General features: G+C 35.4%; 2 protein-coding genes and 1 long non-coding RNA gene across 10 annotated transcripts; 2 read left to right on the forward strand and 1 right to left on the reverse strand.

Annotated features, from left to right (window-relative positions):
* Positions 1-4,200: 4,200 nt before the first annotated feature.
* Positions 4,201-10,576, reverse strand: rab11ba (RAB11B, member RAS oncogene family, a). 2 transcript variants are annotated; one of them, XM_084116903.1, is made up of 5 exons: positions 10,418-10,576; positions 8,797-8,992; positions 5,796-5,989; positions 5,627-5,707; positions 4,201-5,400 (listed from the first exon to the last, which is right to left on the reverse strand). In XM_084116903.1, exons 1-5 carry the CDS (start codon positions 10,455-10,457, stop codon positions 5,255-5,257), a joined length of 657 nt encoding a protein of 218 aa, XP_083973029.1. In that variant the 5' UTR covers positions 10,458-10,576; the 3' UTR covers positions 4,201-5,254. The 2 variants fall into 2 exon arrangements, with proteins under 2 accessions (XP_083973029.1, XP_083973030.1); XM_084116904.1 differs by lacking the exon at positions 10,418-10,576 and adding an exon at positions 9,416-9,556.
* Positions 10,577-11,629: 1,053 nt separating this feature from the next.
* Positions 11,630-19,860, forward strand: LOC311084936. Of its 4 annotated transcripts, XR_014606673.1 has the most exons (7): positions 11,632-11,755; positions 11,857-11,912; positions 12,388-12,455; positions 12,715-12,762; positions 12,990-13,059; positions 19,307-19,417; positions 19,572-19,860. It is a non-coding gene; the product is annotated as an uncharacterized lncRNA (long non-coding RNA). The 4 variants fall into 4 exon arrangements; XR_014606671.1 differs by lacking the exon at positions 11,857-11,912 and having other exon boundaries at positions 11,630-11,755; XR_014606674.1 differs by lacking the exon at positions 12,715-12,762 and having other exon boundaries at positions 11,633-11,755.
* An 859-nt stretch (positions 19,861-20,719) lies between these two features.
* LOC311085599 (interferon-induced protein 44-like) lies at positions 20,720-24,268 on the forward strand. 4 transcript variants are annotated; one of them, XM_084118129.1, is made up of 9 exons: positions 20,754-20,829; positions 21,301-21,354; positions 21,690-22,266; positions 22,424-22,484; positions 22,558-22,753; positions 22,863-23,015; positions 23,089-23,260; positions 23,345-23,442; positions 23,655-24,268. In XM_084118129.1, exons 2-9 carry the CDS (start codon positions 21,352-21,354, stop codon positions 23,823-23,825), a joined length of 1,431 nt encoding a protein of 476 aa, XP_083974255.1. In that variant the 5' UTR covers positions 20,754-20,829; positions 21,301-21,351; the 3' UTR covers positions 23,826-24,268. The 4 variants fall into 4 exon arrangements, with proteins under 4 accessions (XP_083974256.1, XP_083974258.1, XP_083974255.1 ...); XM_084118131.1 differs by having other exon boundaries at positions 20,756-20,829; positions 21,690-22,257; XM_084118130.1 differs by lacking the exon at positions 21,301-21,354 and having other exon boundaries at positions 20,720-20,829.
* The last annotated feature ends 2,337 nt before the right edge of the window (positions 24,269-26,605 follow it).

The raw sequence follows: 26,605 nt of genomic DNA on the forward strand, positions 1-26,605 counted from the left end.
AGTGTTTACGACAAGAGCGTAGAAGGAGGAGCTTCTGTACGCAGCGCTGCTTCGGAATTTACGTAAACAGCTTTGTGAATAACCGTTAACCGAGAAGTGCTCGGTGTTGTTTCTAATGACTGTTCACTTCTCATGAGGAGCTTTTATGTGTTGTGATGGAAATATGGTTTGATTTGAGAATCATTCTTTAACTTAAATACTTTCTTTATTTTTTAGCAATAGTGAACAAAATGTGTTTACGCATTACTTACTGTAATATTTAATTTTTCGGTAAATGTGCACTTTTATTACGTCTTTTTTAGTTTTTATCAAATTGTTTAAGAAATGTAATCTAAAATTGTTTTGTTTTTCTTCAAAAAATGTTTAGGTTTTTAATTTTGTGCTTAATTTACGTGCTTTATGTGATTGTTTAATGTTGAGAATCATTCTTTAACTTAAAAATACTTGTCTTTTTAGTATATTTTTAGCAAGTGAACAGTTTATGACAAACTTAATTTATTATTTATTTACAAACTTAATTTAATATTTCATTTTTAGTGCTTAAGATACATTTTTATTCCTGAGTTTTGAAGAAATGTCATCTAAAAATCTTAATTTTATTTCTTTTGATGAGTAGTTTTCTTTGATATGAGGCTGTGGTCACATTGTTTTTGAACAAAATTAATGTTTTTTTTGTTTATTTTTTTAAAGTGTCTTGGGTCAATTATTCTCGCATGTAATTTTTACCAATTTTAAACACTTGAATTAAAACTAGTTTAAAATCCTAAATAGCAACTGTATAATGCTTTTTCTTATTAACAAAGCCATAATTTAAACAAAAAAAACATTTTGACATAGATAAACCATTGTTATTTTAGTTCATTATAGATTCATTAATATTTTGAATTAGCTTTTATTTTTATATATTTTAAGTTCTCATGTTAATTTTAGTTTAATATTTAGCAATTTCATTAAGTGCTTTTGTCATTTTAAAAAAAATATTAATATTTATGTTTAATTTATTTTTAATTCAGTTTTAGTTATTTTTTCCCAGTTATTAATTTTAGTGTTTCAACAAACTTATTTCAGTTTATTTCCTAGTCAGTTTCTAATTTAATTTAGAGTTTATCAATGAGTATATTTATATTTTATTTTATGTCAACTTTATTTTAATTAAGATAAATGTTTTTAATAGTTTTAGGGTACATTTACATGACAACAATGTACTAAAAATGAAAAAGTTTTTCCTTCCCGTTTTTTCGTGTACAGACGACAACGTTGTCAAAACGATCCCTGTGCACGGATCTGCAAAAACTATAAAAAACGCTGTATTACTCATGCCAGGCCAGTAATACACATGCGTATGACGTCACCGTTTTCACAAATTCACGTTTGCTGTAAATGTAGTTTACACGGAGACAGTAACGGTATAATTTTCAAAAACGTATCCTTTGAAACCCGTTTTCAAAAGTTTGTATTTTCAGGCCCCCAAAACGCTGTTGTCGTGTAAATGAGCGGCTGAAACACATAAAAAGTTTTACGGTTTTAGTTGAAAACGGTGTCGTGTAAATGATAACCCCAAAACAAGTCTGAGGTCTTAATTTGTATTTATCCAGGGGCCTGTTTCAATAAGGAGGTTCAACCAACTCTGCGTTAAAACTTGAACTCTGAGTTGACTTACCCTGAGATGGGAAACTCTGAGTTTTTGGTTTCAGAACAGCTGAAATGAGTTAGTTCAATCAACTCTGAGTTAACTGACTCTGAGTTAAGCGCGTGCACCACAACTATAAAAAGCCATTATCAATGGAGCGCAGATATTATGAGTCACCATGGCAACAGCGCCAGACAAAAAGAGGTCTGCATATTTCTTCACATTTTAATTACTGTTATACAGTGATGGGTGTAATTAATTACCAAGTAATCAAAATACTGTAATTTAATTAAAGGGATTACTCTTAATTCTTCTGCAATTTAAAGTTAAATCTGATGTAATTGTATTAGACTATAGAACAATTCTGCATAGGCTATTTAACATACATTTTTAAAAGTTATATTTTTAATGTAACCTTCTCCCTCTACACACTTTGGCCAATTCAATAATAATTCATGCAATTGTATATTGTTTATTTGAAAGCATTAAAAGTGCCGTTTCTTGTCTCTCCTTGTATTGTTCAAGTGTTTAAGGTTGACATGGGATTTAGTAATTAGTAATAAGTAGACCAATAATTTCTAAAGACAGTCATTATTACATTAATCTAATTACACTGTTGAAGATGTCATTTGTAGTTAGTAATACAAGTAACTTACCCAACTGTTATAATATCAGAGGTGAAACTGGAAGAACAGTATGTTATTCAACCTAATTTTAATTTTCATGTAGGTGCAATCCTGCAGGCATTAAAAGAACATGGCAGCAGCTGAAATTTAAATATAAAAACATAATTCAGTCAAGTAAGGCTTGAGCATAGTATGGGTGTAGGCTACCTGACTTTACAAACATGTGACATATTAAATAACTAAAGCATCCAGTGTCTAGCAGTGCAGCAGCATTTTCGGCTGAGGGAATTCCCAGACGGACTTCAGAGCCAGTCCCAAAGATCCAAGGGCCTTCATAAAATGTAAGAGGTTTACATATGTGTTATTTTTATATAGGCTATTTTTGGTATTTCCATTTATTTTACTTTGGGTTAGGATTTTTGTTGGTCCCAATAGATTCTGATGGTAATATCTGTCTTTTGGAGCCTCCTGTCCCAACACTGTAAAAAAACATTACATCCCCAAGTCAAAAATTTCTAGTGACTGTTAACATCTAAATTTTTCAATTAGTCTGACGTATTATTTCTCATTGAGCCAATGTTAACAGACTATTGCAACAATATTGCACTTGGGCCAATTTAAAAATTTAGATGTGACCAGTCACTAGAAAATTTTGACTTGGCTAGGTTAGAAATTTTTTACAGTGAACAGAACCCCAGGCAGTTGTAAGTCGCCTACTCAATACACCAGAAATTATGACAAATAGTGTTATAAAGTGTACTCAACCAAATGCCACAGAGAGGCCTATATTTTAACATTATGTGTCTACAAATCAAACAATCTACACATTCACATTTTTTCACATTTTTTATGTGGAGTAGCCTATAGAATCTAAGTTTAAATCTAAGTATAAACGGGTATTCTTATCTCTCCCCGCGCCCCAGAGTGTGGAAGAACAGCAGGAGGACGGTCCATCAACTTCAGTTGCACAGATGAACAGTTCAGTGATTTCCAGTAAATGCCACAGTTTAATTCTGTAGAATTTGTTTAGAACTACATTATGTAACTCTAATCTACTACTGTGTTTTCAGTTGCCAGTTAAGGAGTTATATAGACTTCATCTTATTTAAAAAAAAAAAAATGCAATATTTTATTTATTAATAAAAGATTCATTTTATTAATAAAAATGTACTGAAAGAATGAATGAGGTGTTTAAACACCACTTCCTCTTTAAAAAAGGGGAGGAGACCGGAAGAAACTCTGGGTTTACTGAAGAAAACCTGCTCCCGACCAGGTTAGGTTCAGAGTAAGTTACCATGGTAACTGACTCTGAGTATAAGTTACCTCTCTTTCAGAAACAGGCTTGACTTACTCTGCTTTCTCAGGTTTAACATACCTCCCATTCTGAAACAGAAAACCCAGAGTTTCCCTCATTTCAGGGTTAACATACTCAGAGTTTTCACTTAACCTCCTTTCTGAAACAGGCCCCAGGTGTACTCCTTGTGACATGGAAACTAAGGGGCTGTTTACACGACAGAAAACTTTTATGTGTTTTGTCTGATTATTTACACAACAATGGCATTTTGGGGGCCTCAAAATGCAAACTTCTTAAAATTTGTTTTATAGTTTTTTTGAAAATGATGCCGTTATCGCCTCAGTGTAAACTACAAAAACACGAATTTGTGAAACCGGTGACGTCATGCACATGCATTTACATGTTCAGTCTATAGGTGCGTAGATTCTTCACAAAGTGACATCGCCAACCACTGGCCTGGCGTTATAATACAGCGTTTTTAGATAGTTTCTCATCTGTACGTAACCCTCATAAGGCCCATGAGTCATGCCAACCATGACACATGGTTATTTGTCATGACACTTATTTTAGGTACAGATTCAGACATACATGTCATGCTGTGTGTGACAGGTGTGTTGTGCAATATGGAGTCAAAAATAGAAAACATGATAGCAATTGTGACAGTAATTTGGTTTATTTTCCATTTTTACGTAACCTGATAAAAGGCAAAACAGCTGTTGTGACTTCATGAATGTGTAAATGTCACATAACCACACTTGAAAAAGGCATCTTAATCACAGTATGGGAAAACATAAGGCATTTCCAAAATAGCCATATCACTTAAAGTCAAACAATCGAATATATAGTGACGTTTTCACAGACCGGTGAAACAACTGACCATCTAAAACACTGCGGAACATTGCATTTTCCCACTGGAGAGCTATAATACCTCAGCAATGCAATGAATAGTTTATATATATATATATATATATATATATAACTGTTATTTGAATAATTTCTAATGAAATGCTTAATAGACGCATTCACATAACTGCTATATATATACGGCAATTTGAACTCAATCAAATTGCACTAATTCACACCCGTCAGCCCTGGCGTAAAACATTGCAGAATAGGACTAGGGGTGTGATGCTTGAAATGGATTGAAGAATTGAAATAAAGATGACAGCAGCCCTCCTTTGGTATCCCCGTGATCCAAACAAGACGAATTCGCAAATGTGCACTTTTTTCTCCAAAGAACTTGCCCATTTAAGCTCATGTCAGACGTCCCCTCTGGGATCTGGCTCAACAGACGGCGGGCGTTTAGTGTGGATCCCAGAGGATACCCATCAGAGTGGCTGGAAGCCGAAGACACACTGATCCCTCACCATCCCTTTTCCGGAGGAGCGGATCACACGATCAGCGCCCGAATAATCACTTCCGAGAAAAAACATTTTGCCGAGCAAACATGAATTCAGAGAGTGGATACTAGTAAAGAAAAAAAAAAAAGAGGGACAAACAAACAAGAACCCCCTAAAAAAACAAAAACAAGGAATGTTACCTAGAGATTCACGCTTCTAAGGGACGTCTAGAATTTGCGTGGAAATCACAACAAGGTAAAAAGAGGAAAGAGCCGTAGCCATAGCACAACACACAGGAGCAAAGCCGAGATAAATAGAGGGGAACTGAAGCCCAAGGGTCGGGGTAGAGCCGGGGGAAGTGGGGTCACAGGTTCTGACAGCACTGAAATTTGTTGCCCTTTAACCCATCAGTAGTGGGCGGCACACTGATGTCCACTACGTTGTTCCCGGGAGACTCGTCATGCATGGACCTGTCGGCGATCTGCTTCTGTGACACGATCCGATAGATTTCTGCAACAAAAAAAGCCGAGTTACGTTACGGGACATTTCATTTGAGATGCCCAATGGGAATGTGTTACGGTGTGGTCACATTTATCATTAACTGCACATTCGAGCAGATTCGCCACGTTGACCAACAAAAATATGTTTACTTACAAAATTACTTGCATTTTTGTCTAATAAATTGTTCTGAAATTTCACTAATGTGATCGCACCTTTAATCAGAATCAGGACCCACCTGTTAGTATGTTTTTAAATGCCTCCTCCACATTTGTGGAGTCCAAAGCCGATGTTTCGATGAAGGAGAGATTGTTCTTCTCTGCATAACACGAGATGAGAGATATTTTAACACCTTAAGCAGATCTGTTCTTATCCAACATCATGAAAAAGCCGGAGGAGACGCTCACCTGCAAAAGCTCTGGCCTCATCGGTGGGCACGGCCCTCAGGTGCCTCAAGTCGCTCTTGTTGCCCACCAGCATGATGACAATGTTGTTATCCGCGTGATCCCGCAGCTCCTTCAGCCAGCGCTCCACATTCTCGTAAGTCAGATGCTTTGCGATGTCATAGACCAGAAGAGCTCCAACTGCACCCCGGTAGTACCTGTAAATGAGATCCAAGCAAAACACATACTGAAAATGGATATCATACAGGATCATATTCAGTAAAGATAAACGGATGTCTGACAATGACTCAAATATTATTCTTTACCAAGTGATGCAGTACATTAAGAATTAAATTATTTGTAATCAATTTTGATATTTGTATACAATTCATCTATGAAATTACTATATTTAAAAAAAAAAATTATAACTGATCATTCTGTATTAGCAATATTTCTATACAAGAATTAAAATTCTAATAATATTAAATAGAAATAAAATTAATATATTTTTTTAAATTTGATCCATAACTCTGGAATTACTTCATAGAATTATTACTATTGATAAATTACAAAAAACAACTACTTCTACTACTATTATTATAAATATATTAGAGTATTCTAAATATTATAATTTCATCAATAATGATTAATAAAATTACTAAATGATGCAGTGGATTATTAATAGTTTAGGATTAATAGTTTTTGAGATTTAAATTTTATAGAATTATTATTTCTATTGTAATTGTATTATTTTGTAGAATTATTCAACTAAAATAATTTTATAGAGCTATTACTACTGGTAAAATAATAATATAATAGTATTTTATTATACTATTATATAAAAATCAATTATCAATAGTTATAATATTATCAATTATATTTCTATCAAATAAATCAAATTATCATATTACAGTTTTTCTCAAATCGCTTTGGCTCAATTCTTAAATGAGAACAATAGGTTCTAAACAATAGGTTCAGATCTCTGTCTGAACAATTAGTTTCTAGTTCACATCGGATTTGAATTTCTTATTGATTTAAGCAAATTGTTTTGGCACACGTGTGCAAAAGAGTAAGTAAAATTGTCTACAATTTGCACAATGACTAAATGCAACATCACAACTCTGAACAGCAGCAGCTACATCAGTACTGTATAAATACATTTGTATTTTTACAGTACATTTGTTGGAAGATATGTAGCTAAGAAGATATGTACTGTATGTGTTAGACATAATAGAGTGTGAAAAAAATGAACAAGTATCTGAGAATTTTCAGTTTACATGCAACACGTTGCTGCAAAAATAAATGTACTGTAAAAATACAAATGTTCATTTTCTTTTTGTGTACTACAGTGTTGACTTCTGAATCTGTATTTACACAAACAAAACTGACATTGTTGTACAGTATAGAAAGCAATTAGAGTCAACAAAAAATGTGTATATTTCCACAGTGAAAAAACAATCTAAACATTTTGTGTGGCTCACACAATGACAAAAACACCTTTTATTTTGATGCCATTGGCCAATTTATTGACACAATAACTAGGTTTTAAAGCATGAATTAAATGTTTTGGGTGAGTCACTACGTTTTGCAGACATACAATAGAGTTCTGATGTTCCAGAAAACAGTTGTGACAATTGAGCTTACAGTTTAGAGAAAGTTAAGTCAAAATTAAGTTAATTTTTTTTATCAATATCTCTAAGATTACAGTACCAGTCAAAAGTTTGGAAACATTACTATTTTTAATGTTTTTGAAAGAAGTCTCTTATGCTCATCAAGCCTGCAGTTAAAAAAACAAAAAACAAAACAAAAAACAGTAATATTATGAAATATTATTACAATTTAAAATAATGGTTCTCTTTTTTAACATATTTTAAAATGTAATTTATTTTTGTGATGCAAAGCTGAATTTTCATCAGCAAGTACTCCAGTCTTTGGTGTCTTATGATCCTTCAGAAATCATTCTAATATGATAATTTGATACTCAGTTATTATCAATGATGGAAACAGTTGTGCTGTTTAATATATTTTTTTGGAATACTTTTTTCAGGATTCATTGATGAGTAAAACGTTAACAGCATTTATTCATAAAAACAGCATTTATTCAAAATAAAAACATTTCTAACAATATAAATCGTTACCATCACCTTTTATCAATTTAACGCATCCTTGTTGAATTAAAGTACTAATTTCTTAAAAAAAAAAAAATTATTGTTCCCAAACATTTGAACGGTAGTGTATATTGTTACAAAAGATTTCTATTCTAAATAAATACAGTTCTTTTTAACTTTTTATTCATCAAATAATCCTGAAAAAAGTATCTCAGGTTATAAAAAAAATATTAAGCAGCACAACTGTTTCCAACATTGATCATAAATCAGCATATTAGAATGATTTCTGAAGGATCATAAGACACCAAAGACTGGAGTACTTGCTGATGAAAATTCAGCTTTTCATCACAAAAATAAATTACATTTTAAAGTATATTAAAAAAAAGAGAACCATTATTTTAAATTGTAATAATATTTCATAATATTACTGGGGTTTTTTTGTTTTTGTTTTTTTAACTGCAGGCTTGATGAGCATAAGAGACTTCTTTCAAAAACATTAAAAATAGTAATGTTTCCAAACTTTTGACTGGTACTGTACTTTATAGAATTATTACTATTAAAAATAATTTATAATTATTTTTAATGATAATAAAGAATTTTAAATATTACAACTATTTTAACAATAATAATTCTTAAATTATATTATATAAAATTATAATTATTTTATCTTAAATCAAAGTATAATATTATCAACAATATTTGTATAAAATAAATCAAATTACCCTTTTATTAAATAGTATTAGAATTAATTGTGTTTTATAAAATTATTATTTTTATATAATTATGTTATATTATTTATTTTTTTAAATAAAAAAAATATATATATTACTTTTATTTTTATTATTAGATCACAAAAAAAGCATTTTCAACCTTATTTTGGGACCTGCTGTGTGTGCTCCCAGTGCTTATGTACTCACGCTGATGTGATGGCTCTGTAGCGCTCCTGTCCTGCTGTATCCCAGATCTGAGCCTTTATGGTCTTGCCGTCCACCTGGATGCTGCGGGTTGCGAATTCCACACCAATGGTGCTCTTGCTCTCCAAGTTGAACTCATTCCGAGTGAAACGGGACAACAGGTTACTCTTCCCCACACCCGAGTCTCCAATGAGTACCACTAGAAAACATAAGAAAACATCAGGCTGTTTCGAGCGAGAGCTGATATCTAATAACCCTTCATAGCCGCCCTTATATTCATACCATATTCATAGTGAAGATATTATCATAGCCATCCATCACCATACGAATAAAACATAAAATGAAGGCCAGAAAACAGAACAGTCCTTGAAATTAAACCACAAACCAAAGTGTGCATCCAAAGCATATACAATCTCATCATTTGAAAAGCAGAAACACTAGATTAGTCAGTCATCCTGGTTACTTCCACATGGCAAGAGAGATAAGAGAGAAGCCATAATCTATACAAACACACACTTCCACTGTCATTTTCCCTTTGCTCCATCAATTTGACACCATAAAAACTGAAACTCAAATTGCATAAAGAATGAGAAATGCATAGAAAATATCAAACAGCTCATACTGTGTCTGTTGCAACGCGGTCACCATTCACTTTTCCTAGAAACCTGAAGTAATTCACAAAACGGTTGTAGATAAACTGGAGAAACACAATGTCAAATCTTTCAACAAGAAATCTTAAGAATAACAATGTGGCACATCTGTGAAACCTCTACAGACAGATATTTGTGGTTTCTCACCCACTCAAACTTTTTAAAGGCGTAGTGTAAAAACAGGAACCTAATGGAGCCCAACAGGAACAAGGCGTATTTGAATGGGCAAAACACACACACACACACACACACACACACACACACAAATGTTTTAGAATGACGTCATGATAATCTACAGTTGTCAACTTCACATTACATAGTTCATCTGTCAGCTTAATGATTTAACTAAATTACGAGTTGTAAATACGTCCCAGCTACAAAAATGCTTACAATTGCAGGTTAATGACCAAATTTGGCCTGTTGAACATCAAGAAGGGACTCTTGTGTAATAAACGACAAAAAGTTTCATATGGCCTAGCAACACAACCACACTAAATATTAAGCAACACATTACTAAACGAATAAGAAAGTTGCCCGTTTTTCGACGTTATTGGTATAACGTTAGACGCATATTCCGCTGAAGTGAATCGAACAGATTTTGATTGTCGTTTAGGTACGAACTGCTTATATTAAAACAGGTAGTTTTATATAGTTCACTTTAGCTTTTACTGCAGTTTGAGAGCTGTGTAGCTGCTTAGCTAACATAATACAAACTAAATTAATCGAATTGCATAATGGTTAAGTGAATACTGTCAATGCAAATCATGAAAATCCCTAGTGAAATGTATTTATCTACTTTTAACTTATGATTCTTGGAAAGTCACCGGTTAATATTTCGATAGCTAATGTCAGCACACTAGCATTCCAGCTAAACCAGCTAGCCACAGTCTTTCAGGAAACTTGCTGTTTTCTTTGATAATAAAGGAAAACAAAACACGTCTATTCTTCTCTTTGATACTACATGAATCACTGACCTTTAAACAAATAATCGTATTCGTCGTCACGGGTCCCCATGGTTGGTTTACCGCACTGAAATGGTGTTGTTGTTGGCGGCGGATCTCCCTTGATTAGCGATGTCCGATTCGTGAGCGAATCGCTTTTGAGTCGGATCTTTTTAATGTCTGTTTGAACCGGTTCACAAAACAAACAGAACTGATTCGAACAGAGAATTACTTTTCTATTTCGGACAGAGCAGATTTTAATACACATAATTTCATTAACGCATGCAAAAACGTTTGCAGCAGTGAGTGCTGAAAAATCCAGCTAAAACCAGCCTAAGCTGGTTGGCTGGTTTTAGCTGGTTTAAGCTGGAAGTAGCTGGTTTTAGCTGGTCTCCCAGCCTGGCTTAGCTGGTTTTAGCTGGTCTCCCAGCCTGGCCTAGCTGGTCAAGCTGGTCTCCCAGCCTGGCTTTGCTGGTTTTAGCTGGTCTCCCAACCTGGCTTAGCAGGTCAAGCTGGTCTCCCAGCCTGGCTTAGCTGGTTTTAGCTGGTCTCCCAGCCTGGCCTAGCTGGTCAAGCTGGTCTCCCAGCCTGGCTTAGCTGGTTTTAGCTGGTCTCCCAGCCTGGCCTAGCTGGTCAAGCTGGTCTCCCAGCCTGGCTTTGCTGGTTTTAGCTGGTCTCTCAGCCTTTCCTAGCTGGTCAAGCTGGTTTCCCAGCCTGGACAATTTGGTGGTCAGCTGGTTTTAGCTGGTCTCCCAGCCTAGCCAAGCTGATGAACATCTCACAATATTATATATATATATATATATATATATATATAATTATGTATAATAATAATAATAATTCACACACACACACACACACACACAATAAGTTAATATAGACGAAGTTGATTATAATATACACTAGTTAATTATTGGGACCGTCTGGAACCCAGATTTTTTGTTTGTTTGTTTGCTTGCCATTTAGTAATATAACGCAATTATTAGTATTCTAACGCAACTTATCATTATATAAATGTAAATTGAATTTTTCAAAAATAAAATAAAAAACTTTTAATACTTCTGTCACTGTCACAATTTTTTTTACTCGCCTGCCATAAACCTGGCATATTGCACATGAATGGGTCATATAACTACACAATGAGTTTTAAATTCATGATTTAATATTAATGATTTTTTAATTCTAGATGTTTATTTAAATGCTGCGTGACTTTGAAGTGTTTTAATGTGCGTGCGCGTGAACATTTGAACATTCGCATTCAAACACTGGAGCGAGCGCGCTGTGCGCGCGAGAGCAGATGGAAACGGGAAACGTCATCAACTGACACACAGCAAAACTCTTGTCTCTCGCTGTTGTTTTCACTGCTTTCAGGTGAGTTTAGTCAACAAATTCACACAAATAATACATACAAACGTCCCTGACACCTTTATTACGTGTAATTGACACGCTCCTGTTGAATATTTACTTTATAGAAATGGTTTTGTGTCTTCGAAAAAGTCCGTTAGCATCTCAACCAGTTTCAGAAGAGGTAACGTTAAGTTAGGCCTAACTTACGTTAAGGCTAACTATAGTCTGACTGGAGCTCTTGTTGATAAAAGTTTGGGGTTTTAACCACATCTTTGTGTAGATAACAGTTTTTGATAGTTTTGTTTTGCTGGTAATTTGTCAATGGGTGATTGGAAGTAAGCTAATTTATTTAACCTAAAAGAATGCACTGCACTGTTAATCAGTGACGTCACTTACAAATAGTGATTTAAAAAAAGTGATTTCAGGAGCAACAGGAAAAAAACCTCTACAACAAAGGGTGAATTATTAATTTCATATGCATCTATTTATATTAATATATAATTAATTATTATCTTAATATAATATCTAAATATATAATTCTTTCTCTTTTCTGCAGTTCACCTCTGCTCTGGCTTGGTTTCTTTTAATAAACCCTATTGTAAATCCTATGTAACAGTGTTGGCTCTGTGAAATTGCATGTTATGTTCCTACTGTAGATCATCATGCTGAAGGCCTGCTGCACCCCCGTCCAAGAAAATCTCCATGGCTATGAACCATATGATTAGTAAGCAAAACCACTTCAAACATACAATGCACTACTGTCCAAAAGTTTGGGGTCTGTAAGATTTATGCTTTTGAAAGAAGTCTAACATTTTAAAATCATTAACCCCAGGTTTTTTCAGTGTGATTGTCCTTGAGAAGCCTGTAGGCTAAATAATAGGCGACAAATATAATGGTATAATGGTCGTAGTTATAATAATTTATTTAACTATTATGATAACAGGATATCATGGTCATTGGTATATTTTATTTTATTTCTCTAGGTCTGTTTTGAGTTATGTTGGCCAGTGAGACAGACACCATACTCAGGGGTATTTATTTATTTGTATGTATTTTTTACTGATACTGAAATTCTTTTTACTTTTAAATGCTAAATATGGTTCAGGCACGCAAGTTATTTTTCACAGATATCTGGCCAGCTTACTCATGGCTCATACTCTTAGCCTTTAAAATGTTTGAATTGATATCCCCAATGCAATATCAGGGGCTAAAGATATCATTAGAGTTCTTAAACTTATGGCTATGCTCTTGTTATCAGATGAAATAATCCCTAGCGTTTGGCCCTGTGATTCTTCAGGACAAGATCTTGATGCGGTCACCTTGACAAGGTGAGTTTCACAATAGCTGCCACTATCACAAATCAAGAGACTGAACACAACAGGCTTTCATCCATATGAACACACCCATATGTAGGCATGGGTACTGAAACATGAACATTAATGGGTACATTAATTATGAACTACAATTAATTTGCCTTGCCTAAATTCATAACGACATCACCACATAACCACACTTGCGACATCACCGACGTGCGTATGAGATCCATTCACAAATTGTCAAGAGTGCTTGCTTTAACAGACGCATCATTTAGAGCCAAGATGAAGACGGCATCGTTGTTCGTCAGTATTTTGTTTCCATAGCACATTAACAAAACATTGAATGACACTAATAACACTAAAAACAATACAATTACAAAATATTAATGATGATAATATCACTAAAATTATATAGGCCTAATAAAAGTCTTTAGTTCAAGAACGCAGCACAACTCTGCCGTCTGTGAAATCAAAAGCAACTTCAAACTAGGGGTGTCCCCGACTATGGATTTTCATAGTCGAATCAGAATCGTCATGTCTTGCCTATAGTCGACTAATAGTCGAATCATGTGTATAGGGGTGGGGCTGGGGGCGGGGCTTTAACATTTCAAAGCCGCCATGTACAGAAAATCACACAAAGATATAGAAGAAAAAGTATAAAAAAATTTTGGATCAATAAAACTAAGAAATAACATAAATAACTCCAGAAAGGCCACGGACAGGATTTGCATTTCACATGCAAATCAAATTAAATCGGCTAAATTACCTGTGCGAGCACAACATCGATGCACCGAAAAAATAAACAATTAATTTACTAAATTAAATTAGAACAGAATATACCTTTCTAATAAATAAAAATACAAAACGAAATAAATCAGAATCAAGTCACAAGATGAGCAAATGTGTGCAAAATGCCTAAAGTGCAGGGGAACATATATTCAAAACACAAGCCACAAATAAAGATTAGATAACCCTGACAGATCAATAAATAAAATTAAAATAAAGAAACTATTAAAATAACGATAGTAGCCAGAATTTTCAACTTTGTCTTTTTAACTGCAGAAACAAAATGCTAAACTGGAGTGGCAGTCTTTTTAGCTAAAAATGTTCACACTCACAGCATCCAAAAATCAAATTAGAACCGGCTAAAAAGTTTTGAAATCACTTGTACCCCTACCTGATCGAGAGAACAAATCCAATCTTTCACTCTGTCTGTGTCCGTTGGAGTCTTTTCAAATTGTGCGCGCGGATAAAATACATTCTGACGTGAAACATGTTCGTTGGCCGGCAGAAGTGCGATCATGGTTTTCCTGATGCTAAATCCAGCCTTGGAGAATATCCTTTCTGATGGTGTACATCCACACTTTAAAGTTTCTTATCCCAGACATTGTTAAAAATGTAAATCCTTGCCGCCAAGACGCTCCTCTGTCAGTCACGGATTGAAAGTGAAACTTAAATCTGTCACGGGGTGTTTGGATTTATTCACGCACATTAAAAATAAAAAGTATAATAAAAAAAATTAAAAGTAATATTCTTCTAATTGTTTCACTGTCAATAATTTAAGTCCACAAGAGAAATATTAAGCCAGTAAATTAAGATAGTTGCTATACCGTTATATCCACCGTCGTCTCTGAGAGAATGCGCCGTTAATGCAGCGAAAGCTCAGTCCGTTTCTGCTTTCACTTTCAGGGAATGAGCGCGTTTACATGCACGTTATTAACTCGATTATGCTGAATAAACTGGCAATGCATGTCATGTAAACGGATTAACCCGTTTTCCTTTATCGGAGTCAAGTCATAAGTTTAAGTATAACCGATCAACTTTTAGATTTTTGCCTTTGATTTCTCTCAGCATTTAAAACACATTAACCCGCGTTCTTCGGGCTTATTGAAGTGCGATGTGTGAAGTGCACTTGCATACAGACAGAGAGTGCACTGGTAGGATGACATATATCACAAACTCCGACTCTTTCTTGACCCAAGAAATTATTAAAACGTGTTCTCATCTCGTGCAGAAGTAGGTCAAAATGCTGCATCTGTAACGGCATGAGAGGATGTGTGTCCGTAAATTTCCCGCTGACATGTTGAAATACTCTGAGTCAGATACAATAATGATAAGGATCTTTTTTTTTTTACCTCACTATACCGGGAAATAACCTGATTTAGCCTATTGATAAACACTCCAACTTTTCTAGCAAAATAGAAAACAATTCTCATATATAAAACGAACTAATAAAACAAGCAAATTAACGAGTAAATAAGCAAGTTAACGATCAAATAAGTAAGCCCCGCCCCCTCACGATAATATCGCGTACCACCGATCTTACAGGCTGACGATAGGACGATATGAAAATGGAGCATATCGCCCAACACTAGTTAAGACCGACCGATATTTTTTTTACCTCTTCAAACATTTAATACAATTGCAATAAAATAACATTAGTTATTAAGTATTGTGAATATAAATTGCCTAGACCTACATACAAACACAAGCTACGTTTTTTCTTTTAAATAAAAACCCGTGGCACGTCATCTCTATGATTATGTTTACATCATTGGTTAACGCATGTCACACTACGGCCTGCAGGCTAAGTTCGCTTCGTTTCATTCACTGTCAATGGTTCGCGCTTGGTAATGATGGCTGCGGCTTTACTCTAAAGATTATTTCATTTTTATATGTTGTTGAATATGGTTTATTAAAAAATAAACATGTGAGAGCGTGTTATAGGCTATATGTCATGTTATAGTCAGATATGATGACGCTACTGCAACACGCATCGCCGCAGATGAGCATCTATTCATCAAACCAACGTGCAAACTATCGCAAATCAAAGTGAAAGTAAGTCGCTGACGCTTAACACACAATCATCTTCATTAAATGTAAAGAAACGAAATGACCTTACCAGGGCTGTTTCCGCTTTCTCTTATTGCGGGCTTTGATTCAGAAATTTTAGCTGATAAAAATAATGTATCTCATATCTGTTGCTTTCGGTGACGTGCACTCCATTAAATCTGCATAGCGGGAATTGAAGATCGGATTTATATCCGGAAAAAAAAAACACACACACATTGATGTAACCAGGTGTAAATGGAAGCGTTTTGATAAATCAGACGGCAATCCGATCTGAGAAAATGCATGAAGTGCCCTGGTGTGAACAGCCCCTAGACATCGGTGAAAAACTAAATAGAGATCAGTGTTTCCCCTACCATTATATAAGGGGGGCGCCCCGCCCTCCTAACGGCTCCCCCCGCCCCCCTTGAAGGTCAAGTAAATTTGATTTGAATTTATTTATAGTGCCAGATTACAATTTGTTATTTTATTAAAAAAACTAAATAGCCCTTAAGTAATATGTTATTTATCTTATTTCCACGATGGCATGTCTTTTCTGTCTGTGTTTGCGCGTTTACAATTAGCTATTCCAATGAGTGCGCAAGCGCGCACACTCACACACAAACAAACACTTGCGTCAAATACAGATGAGCACTAGCGGACAGAGAGCGCGCGGCGGGAAATATGTCGCTGAACTGAAGATGGCAACACTCACTCTACTGCGAGTAGCAGCCGGAGTAGCTCTCCTGCTCCGCCCGTTTCACACATATTTCGTTTGCAGTGTGTATGCGGTGAGTATTTTTTTTCCATAGCCTACCCATGTTTACAAAGCTTTTACACTGCACGCGGATGCAGTCCGTCGATGATCGATTTCTTTCAGTTGCGCTGCGTATACAGCATATCGTTTCCGCACCGAGTCTATTTTTGCCGTTTATATACTGTCTATGATTTTTTCCTGTGCTGCAAACGCTGAATTAAAGTGACAGCGCATGTTTCGTGGGCAAAATGAACACAGATTGACCTGAAAATGTAGTCATTTCACCATAAGTGCGATTAATTAAATAAAACGTAGTAAATTTATTTAATTAAATACTACTTTTTTCACTTTAAGACCGGGGTTAAGCAAGGAAAACAATTTACCTCAACAAGGCGACATAATGACATTCGTGGAGGTGGAAAAACAAGTTCTTTGTGACATGCAAGATTTATTGTATTAAAATTTAAATGCAAAAGATGTTAATATAAGTACATGGTTACGTATTTTACCACTTGCTTGAGCAACTTAATATATAATTATATAGAAGTAATGCATTGAATAATACATTGTTTAAATTGTTTAAACGTGAATGTGCGTTCACAGCAGTGCTGCGTCTGACATGATTGTTCTCTCCAATAAATGCATCATAGAAATAAAAACTTCTCACAAAAAAGCCCATTTAAAATTAGTTTGTCATATAAATGTATTAACACATTAACGAACAATGAATGAGCAATATATTTGTTAGTATTTCTAAATCTTTTTTTAGTTGTTAGTTAAAAAAATAAAACTATTAAGCTCTGGTCCATTAATATGAACAAATACTTATATACATTTAACAAAGGTTATTTTCAAAAGTCAGTTTTAAAAAGATTAAAATATGTTTATTTTATTTTTTTAAACAGATATCTTATGTTAACATTTTTAGCGCAATTTTCCCCCGGAAATTGCGCTTATCAACTCATGATTTCTGTTCTGTGCGTCTGTGCGCACCAATCTTGCACTTCTATCTACTCCTCAATCAGACCACCTAGAGACTTCGGGTTTTCGGCATTATGTTAAGAAAGGTCTAATCTCGGGAACGCACCAAAAAAAAAAAAAAAAAAGCCCCCCCCCCAAACCTGTAAACCTAGGGGAAACACTGGAGATGCATTGTTAATGTAACACATTGACATGTTTTTTTTTTTCATAGGTATTACATTGCATGTTAATGCAATTAACTGTCATTTTGTGAATTCTAAAGTCAATTTAATTTATTTGTTTCCCTCTGAAAATCCACTTTAGTTGATATCTAGTGGCTTGAATAGTAATCAACTATTACATAGTGAAACTCCTGTTGTGGATGCACTCCTCCCAGGACAACACGCTGAAACCAAGCGTGCCGCACAAGCCCTGAAAAGTGAAGCCAAAACGTCTCGATCGCCCCCCGGTGACTGGTCCTAGTATAGGTCATAAGCCCCGCCTCCCCGTGTTATTCAACGGGACGTGAGACCAACTAAACAATTAAATTACACTTCAAATATCTTTTTTCCAAATGTGGTTTCTTTCATTTGCTGTTGTTTTTATCACGCTGGTGTAAGATCAAGTGTCTGTTTCAAAAATAAGTTGGTTTTTAGTTAGTTACGTGATGCGGTGGTGTAACGTCATGATTGACAGCTGTGATTGACAGGTTCTCTGAGCGAAGTAGTCACCGAAGCACCAACGGACATTTTGTCTGGATCTTCGGAGGACTGAGGAGATTGTATACTTTATTTTAACAAGCCTCTTGTCGTACTGCAATCAATTTTTTAAAAAGTGTGCAGAATCCGCTCTCCCTGAGTGCATTCGGCGAGAGTGAGGGCGGAGCGTTGATTACTTCCTGCTCACTACTGCGCAGGTCTGGTCCCGAGATCGCTACTGCGCAAACTCAAGCCCCAAGATGTCAGCGCCATATCGGGCTTCAGTTCTCATCAATGGAAGAGAGCGAAGGGGCATCGTCCATCTATTTTTACAGTCTATGGCTGAAACACAGCAACTAATCCCAAAGAATTGACAACGTTTTTAATGCAATATTTTGCTCATTATAATGTATGTATATATGGCAGTCCCAATCATAGTTATTGATGTTCTGCATTAAAGCTAATGATCATCACATATTGACTTTTAATTCGAAATCAAAGCTACAGCTAACACTGTCTGTAAAAGACAGACTTACAATCGGTTAAATGTACTGTTATGTTGATGAAATATTGAAAAAAATCAACTTTAGAAAACATGGGTGGTGATGAAGTAAAAAGATCCAGCACATTTAGATGGTACAAACTTTTGAACTGACTGTATGCATATTCCACACAGCCTCATTTTTGATTCACTTGGAATTAAATATGGCATCTACCCAGACTAAAGTTGCTTGACACGTGCTGAAAGGTCCCACACAAATTGTTAAGATCTCACTGAAATGACTAGATATCTTTGTAGGAAAAAAAATACAGCTTCTTATTTGTAATATTGAGATCTTTAAAAAAAATGCAGCTCTGATGTGGTAGCCAAAGTAGGAGTAACGTCACAACATTTATAGCTACCAACTGGAATATATTCTGTATAAGTTTATTTTTTCTGTAGAACATAAAAGAAGATATTTTGAAGAGTGTTTTTTTTCATACAATTGAAGCTCATTTATGTTTTGTCTTGAAGATCCACATACAAACACTTTAAAGAGCAGAAGTGTGTCAGGAAAGGAGTGTCCCATGAATAAACACTCTGCAAAGCCTCCCCTGACACCATCCAAGCTGCAAGTTTTGAGAGGTAATCTGTTATTTCATTTATTCATTCATTCATTCATATACTTTATGTAGCCGTAGCCAATTTAGTAAAACGGTTTTACATTAGTTGATTACCTTTCTAAGTTTTACTAGTTGAAAAGTGACAAATTAATAATCTAAATTATTTATCTTTCAAGTCTGCTTCAGTGACTGGCTCAAACAAAAAGAACCCGAAAAAAGGAGAAAGAGAAGCGGGAGAAGCAAGTGGGGTATTACATATCCCAAAAAATACAAGATGTCATAAAAAAAGAAAAGAAAAATGTAATGTAAAATGTATCTCTATAATTCTGTTATTGTTCTCCTTTAGTTACTATTATAGTTTTTAGCATTTTAATCATTTCAATTAATAATTTTGTACATTACTGTTAGCATATCAATGGGTTGTTTTAAGGGGCTGCAATATCAAATAAAAGGAATTTGTTTGAATTGTTGCCTGTGCTCCTGAAGATTATTTTAAGTATACTTGGAATTGTTTACATTATTTGTCACAACACACAGTGGCAGGAAAAATAGAGAAGACATAGAGTCAGCCAGTCTGACCAGCTAAAAACAGCCTGACCAGTTAAGCCCAACAATGACCAGCTAAAACCAGCTAAGCCCAACAATGACCAGCTAAGACCAGCCTGACCAGCTAAAACCAGCTAAGACCAGCCTGACCAGCTAAGACCAGCCTGACCAGCTAAAACCAGCTAAGCCCAAAAATGACCAGCCTGGCCAGCTAAAACCAGCTAAGCCCAACAATGACCAGCTAAAACCAGCTAAGACCAGCTAAAACCAGCTAAGCCCAACAATGACCAGCTAAGACCAGCCTGACCAGCTAAAACCAGCTAAGCCCAACAATGACCAGCTAAGACCAGCCAGGCTGACCAGCTAAGACCAGCCTGACCAGCTAAGACCAGCCTGACCAGCTAAGACCAGCCAGGCTGACCAGCTTAGACCAGCCTGACCAGCTAAAAAAGTGTTCAAAACCCCTCTAAAACCAGCCTGATAAACCAGCTATGACCAGGCTGGGAGACCAGCCAAAACCAGCCTGACCAGCTTAGGCTGGTTTTAGCTGGATTTTTCAGCAGGGTGTTGTATACAAATTATTTATCTATCAATTTAGATGGATGGATGGATGGATGGATGGATGGATGGATGGATGGATGGATAGATAGATAGATAGACAGACAGACAGACAGACAGACAGATAGATAGATGTGGTTACTGCCCAAAGATAATTTCCGCTGTCCTGGGGTATGTTATAGCCAATAGGAAAGAGAAGGGGGAAAGAAATGGAAAGGAAAGGGCAGATTGTGTTTTATAGGAGGAGCTTAAAGGCTACATGCCTTTTTTCATGCTGTTGTATCTTGTAAGAGAATTTCAGCGTTTGATGCACAAAGAGACCGCTAAAAGGTAAGCTTCATAGAAATAGCCTATCATATGTCATGAAAAACAAAAATTGTAATGTTCTCTATGCTAATCTAAAACGTAGGCTAACTAATTAATGCTATCGTTTTCAAACACTAAAGTAGTTTCTCATATTTAAATAAGTATTTAACTTTGGTAACACTTTATTTTACAGTGTCCTTGTTACAAATGTTAGGCTACATGTACATAGTAATAACAGTAGGCTAAATTATGCATAATTGCATGCAACCCTCAACCAAATCCTAATCCTACCCTAACCCTATAGTAAGTAGCCTACATGTAGTTGCTTAATAGACCATTACTCGGTACTTAAACATATAATTACACTGTAACAATGACACCTTAATATAAAGTGTGACCTTAACTTTTAACAAACTGTTATTACATTTTAGTGAGTAAATAAAAATTCATTCGTCCAGTCATTATTTGTCAAGCTGATTTCAGTTTCATTTCTAGGTAAACCGTCAGTTTCTTACAGTGCGGCAGAAACCTAATGCAAATACTACAATGGTGAGGCTTGTTCATGTGGCTCCACCCTGAGCTCCATCTATATTAAGTAAACATCTTCTGTTGAAAATGTATTAGTTTATGTTGACATGTGCATTAATTAAAGATTTGTTTACTGTTAGTCTAACTTAACAGTTGTGTTAACTAAAGTGTGCTTACTTATATGAGTGTAAAAAAACTGAAACCAAAACTAGAATTTTTTGAAGGATTATTAATTCAGCCAATACTGCTTACTTTATGTATTCGTAAAGATAACAATAAATCATTGACAAAACTATAGATAATCAATAAATCTGATCTGTAATTTCTATTGCATGTCTTTTTGTCTTGTCTTAAAGATGAGAAGAAATCTGGGAAATCTAAGCTTGAACTCCCTCACTTCTAGTTTATCAGAAGAGCAAAGAAAGCAGCTCTGTGGTTTGCTGGGGAATGTTGAACTGACTCTTCTCTACAAAGCTTCTGTTCATGGATATCATAATTCGACCTTCCATCAGCAATGTGACCATCAGGGTCCAACTTTACTTGTAGCCTATAACAGATCAGGCTACATCTTTGGTGGATACACTAGTGTAGATTATACTCAAAGTGGACGGGAAATTACAGATGAGAAAGCTTTCCTGTTCAGCATTCGAGATGGAGGAGCCCCTCTCTGCATCAAAGTTAACAGTGGACAGTATGCACGTCTTGATGCTGGAGCACCCAACTTCGGCCAACAGTTGTACTTTTGCTATAACAACAAACCAGCTGTGTATCATCAAGGACAGAATGCTTTTGGATTAGCAGGGATCCGACAGAATGCATATGATTTATATGGAGTGAGGTTTAATCCATTCAATTTTAATCCTGCCACACTGTATGGGAACGACACTCAGCTGAATGAATGTGAAGTGTACAAAGTGGAAGAGAGTAGGCTAAGTAATTTAACAGATTTTTTTTTATGATTATTTATTGAATTTGAAATACACACATATAGTTGTGTACAGTAAATTATATAAAGTCAGAGTCCAGTATTTTAAAATGTACTGCTGTTAATGTTATAGTGAAAGTAATTTGTATAATAAAACGTCCTCAGAAAAAGATCCTCAGATCAGTGTCAAGATGAAGCCATGGAGAAATGTTCAGTGGACAGAAAAGTAAGTTTTCACTCAATGTTGGTTTGCTGCTGATTTCATACAGTATTGTACAGTAATAAAATCTCTGTTGTAGACGAAGAGACGAGCTCATGAAAATGATCAGGAATTATAAACCTGTGATGCCGTCTGTGAGTCGGGTCAGAATCCTAATGATCGGTCCTGTAGGTGCTGGAAAATCCAGTTTCTTCAACTCCATCAACTCCGTCTTCATGGGCCGCATGACCAGCAAAGCCATGTCAGGATCTGCAGGCACTAGTCTCACCACACAGGTACAGATTCAACAGGATTCATAGTGTTTCCTACAGAAGTCTCTCTTCAGGTCGAGGAACAGCTCTTGATGACTTCAGATCTTGATGTGTTTCTCTTCTTGGTTGGTAGTTTCGCACATACCCAGTGAAAGACGGTCGTGAAGGAAAGCCATTGCCATTTGTGTTGTGTGACACCATGGGACTCGAGGAGCAATCAGGTGCAGGACTGGATATTGATGACATCAGCAGCATTCTTCAAGGTCACGTACCAGACCGCTATAAAGTAAGTGCACTATTCTCCAGAATGAAGTATAAATAACAAAATGTTTATTTCACTCTAAATCCTCTTGATTCAGTTCAACCCCACAACACCGTTTCAACCGGATGAGCAAAAGGGCTCCAGACCTGCATTTCTACAGGAGAAGATCCACTGTGTGGTGTATGTGATCGACGCCACCAAAATCTCCCTCATGTCCAGCAAACTAGAGGAAAAACTCGCTGCCATACGCAAAAAAGTGAACTCACTGGGTAAGTTACTTGCGGTTTGTTGTGTAACTCTTTTCTTATGACAAATGTTCCAAGATTAACTAATGGTTATTTACACATTTTCAGGCATTCCCCAGATGGTTTTGATGACAAAAGTTGATGAAGCATGTCCTGATGCGGAAGATCTTCAAAATATTTATATTACTTCTTACATCAAGACGAAGGTGAGGCATGATCACCCGATCACATGGACTTGGTGTTCTTTCACATCAAGGCACAAAGTCACTCTCCATAACCTTCAACCTCTCTTAAACCTGGCATTGTATACTACGAATATTGTCGGTTTTGTGACAAATTGCTCTTGCTCATCTTAGTCACTTTGGATAGAAATGCCTGCTAAATGTATAAATGTAAATGACATGTTTTGTCTCTGCAGGTGCAGGAGGTGAGCTCTCGGTTAGGTGTGCCGGTGTCTTGTGTGTTACCGGTGAAGAACTACAGTCAGGAGCTGGAGCTGGAGCTCAACTGTGACGTCCTGCTTCTCACGGCGCTACAGCAGATGCTCAACTTTGCGGACGACTATCTGGATGATGTTGGTCCTATTTAGGACAATCTTATAAAGTGCTACTAGTGGAGTTTTATCTCCCTTTGTAGCTGATTTAATATTATATTTGTGTGTAAGCTTGTACTACTTATTATCGATGTACATCTCTAGATCACCACAATAAGGCATCTTAAGATTATTCTGTTCTTTTTGTCCATTCTATTTCTTTAAGAATCTTATATACTCATTCAAGGTAATGATAGGAAGTGCAAACAAAGTTCTTATATCACTTAAGCATGTTGCATTATTGCTGTTGCTTGTTATAATTTTGTGCCACAATATGGTTTTTAGTATAATACTAATGAATGTTAGTATTGTGAATTAAGAGAAATCACACCAACAACTGTGTAAGCATAAACATTTTTTTTATTTCGATAAATAGGACATTTGTGATTCTGTGTGAAAGTTTTGTTCAAAAAGATTAAAATAAAAATTCATTTATTATACACATTTTTATGACTGAATTAATGACTTCTGTATAGAAAAATATATTTAGTAAATATACTTTATATAATGATAAAGTTATAGCCTATATTTTATCATTTTGGAACAACTGAGTGATAAAAGCCTCTCTTGAAGGTCATGACTTTGCATAATTACCTGCATGCTGAAACAGACATGATTATTTTAATACTTACTAACTTTACAGAAACCCAATCACAGAACTGAATAAGCTGAGGAAAAAAATTACAGCGGCAAATGTGGTACATTTTATCTCTGTACTGTTCCTGTCTCAGTAGGTGTCTACTATCCACTTTCCTGTTACAGATATATACGTATATATATTCCAATATTGCGGCGATGGTGGCCAATGAGGCGCCTATGTATTTATATGTCTGTATGTATATATATATATATAGACACATAAACACATAGATGCCTCATTGGCCACCATCGCTGCCATATTGGAACTCTCAAATGTGGACTGAGAAAAGATGCCTGACTATTTTGAGTTTCAACTCATCTCTAGAGTAGGATATTTGATTGCTTGTCATCAGGTCTAGGTTCATATAAATATTTTTTTCTTCCATTTTAGCTACATGGCAACCAGGAAAACACAAACTTCAAGGAAGTCTGAAGAGAGCCTGTAATACTTGTAGTGTATATTGACTGTTCTCTGCATTTCCAAGAGGCTGCACCTTCTGCCTATTATATTGTTATTCTACAATTTATGCTATTTGCTATTACTGTTAGTTATTATATTACTACTATATTATACTCAATATACTCAATTGTATTTTTAGGCTATTATTAATAATAATAATATAATATAGGATAGAGCTGCCAAATACTGTAATATTAAATCTGAAGTTAAATTACACTTATTCCATACAATGTATTATGTACTGTAGCTGTACTATTTTTTTCACCATATCACATAAATGTTAGTCTTGTCTATGTATACGTTGTGTGGAATGTCATTGGATTCACCTAGGTCCTAGTGGATTATTAAAGCCTGGTAATTTTCATCATCTTCATGCATTTTGTTTCTTAAATAGGGGAAATAATAACACACACATACACACACACCTGAACACAATGACTAAATCAAATGAATTACCATGACGACAAACAAGGCAGGGAGAAATGGTGCAAACGAAAAAACGAAAGTCTAGTGTAACAATAACAAACAGACTTAATTTAGTCTTTTATTCAAATATAAACATTGATCAGCGAACATAAACAGAAGCTCAACCGAACCTGTTTGAAGTGTGAGAACAAACCTCAATGGTTCTTGCAGAAGGTCAAACAGCATAACACATGAAAATGAACATCACTGCTTCTTGGACGTCAAGCGAACATGCTTGAGCTTCCGTTTATGATAACTGATGTGTGAGTTGATGAATGTTTAAAAGCCTAAATTCAATCTGTTCATCATATAAAGCAATCAAGTCTCTTCAGAAAATTTGGACTAAACCACTCAGTTGATATGTATTAGTTTTACAATCTCTTTATGAACTTTTTGAAGAATCAAAGTAGTTGCATAGCTGTCAATGGAGGGACATAAATCTCTCAGATTTCATCAAAAAGATCTTCAATTGTGTTCCAAAGATGAACGAAAGTCTTACAGGTTTAGAATGACATGAGGGTGGGTGAGTAATTAATGAAATAATTTTGAAGATTTTTTGGTGAACTATCCCTTTAAGGATTGTCTTATAATCAGGTGTCCAAGCTGTGACTCTTTTAAACCCATTTTTTTTTTCTATTTGTTTCCATCCATTTTATCTAGTTTATGTGTATAACTATGATGTAATGACACTATATTTTTTTTATATAATCAGTGTACATAGAAATCTGTGAAATGCTTAGAGATAGATCATTATATTTTTCACTTTTTTAGACCCCAATACAGCAAAAAAAAATTCACCAGACATGATTAAATATAATGCTGTCCATTAAAATGAAGAGACAAATTCTTTGTCACGATAATATTGTCACAGATCACCCTAGTAATCATCCTCTTCACCACACATCCCAGCATTCCTCCTGGTCTCAACCTGCACGTCATTTCCAATCACTCACACCTGCACCTCATCATCACCCTCATCACTGCCACTACATAAGCACACACTTAACCACAATTCGCAGTCCGGTTTCGTTTCTCACGAAGTGGACTACTCACCTTGTGATCGCCCTGTCTCCAGCGATCTCCATGTCTCTAGCTTCTTCCATTTCTCTTTCGCCCTCCAGATCTTACCTGCTCACTTCATCACTACCCCATTGCTGTCAATAAACCTCATAATTAACCCTCCATCTTCCTCTCCAGTGTCTGCTTCCGTAAC

The sequence above is a fragment of the Abramis brama genome (genome assembly GCF_963993115.1).
Source record: "Abramis brama genome assembly, chromosome: 6".
Lineage (NCBI taxonomy): Eukaryota > Metazoa > Chordata > Actinopteri > Cypriniformes > Leuciscidae > Abramis > Abramis brama.

What these genes read in the sequence shown, in the direction of transcription:
- LOC311085599 (XM_084118129.1), top strand. An exon ending in AATGTTCAGTGGACAGAAAA is followed by an intron (nt 22,485 to 22,557) that starts GTAAGTTTTCAC and finishes TCTCTGTTGTAG; the next exon opens with ACGAAGAGACGAGCTCATGA. An exon ending in CAAAAAAGTGAACTCACTGG is followed by an intron (nt 23,261 to 23,344) that starts GTAAGTTACTTG and finishes ACACATTTTCAG; the next exon opens with GCATTCCCCAGATGGTTTTG.
- rab11ba (XM_084116903.1), bottom strand. Translation starts at nt 10,457, where the DNA reads ATGGGGACCCGTGACGACGAATACGATTATTTGTTTAAAG. An exon ending in TACAGAGCCATCACATCAGC is followed by an intron (nt 5,990 to 8,796) that starts GTGAGTACATAA and finishes TCTCATTTACAG; the next exon opens with GTACTACCGGGGTGCAGTTG. An exon ending in TGAGGCCAGAGCTTTTGCAG is followed by an intron (nt 5,708 to 5,795) that starts GTGAGCGTCTCC and finishes CGTGTTATGCAG; the next exon opens with AGAAGAACAATCTCTCCTTC.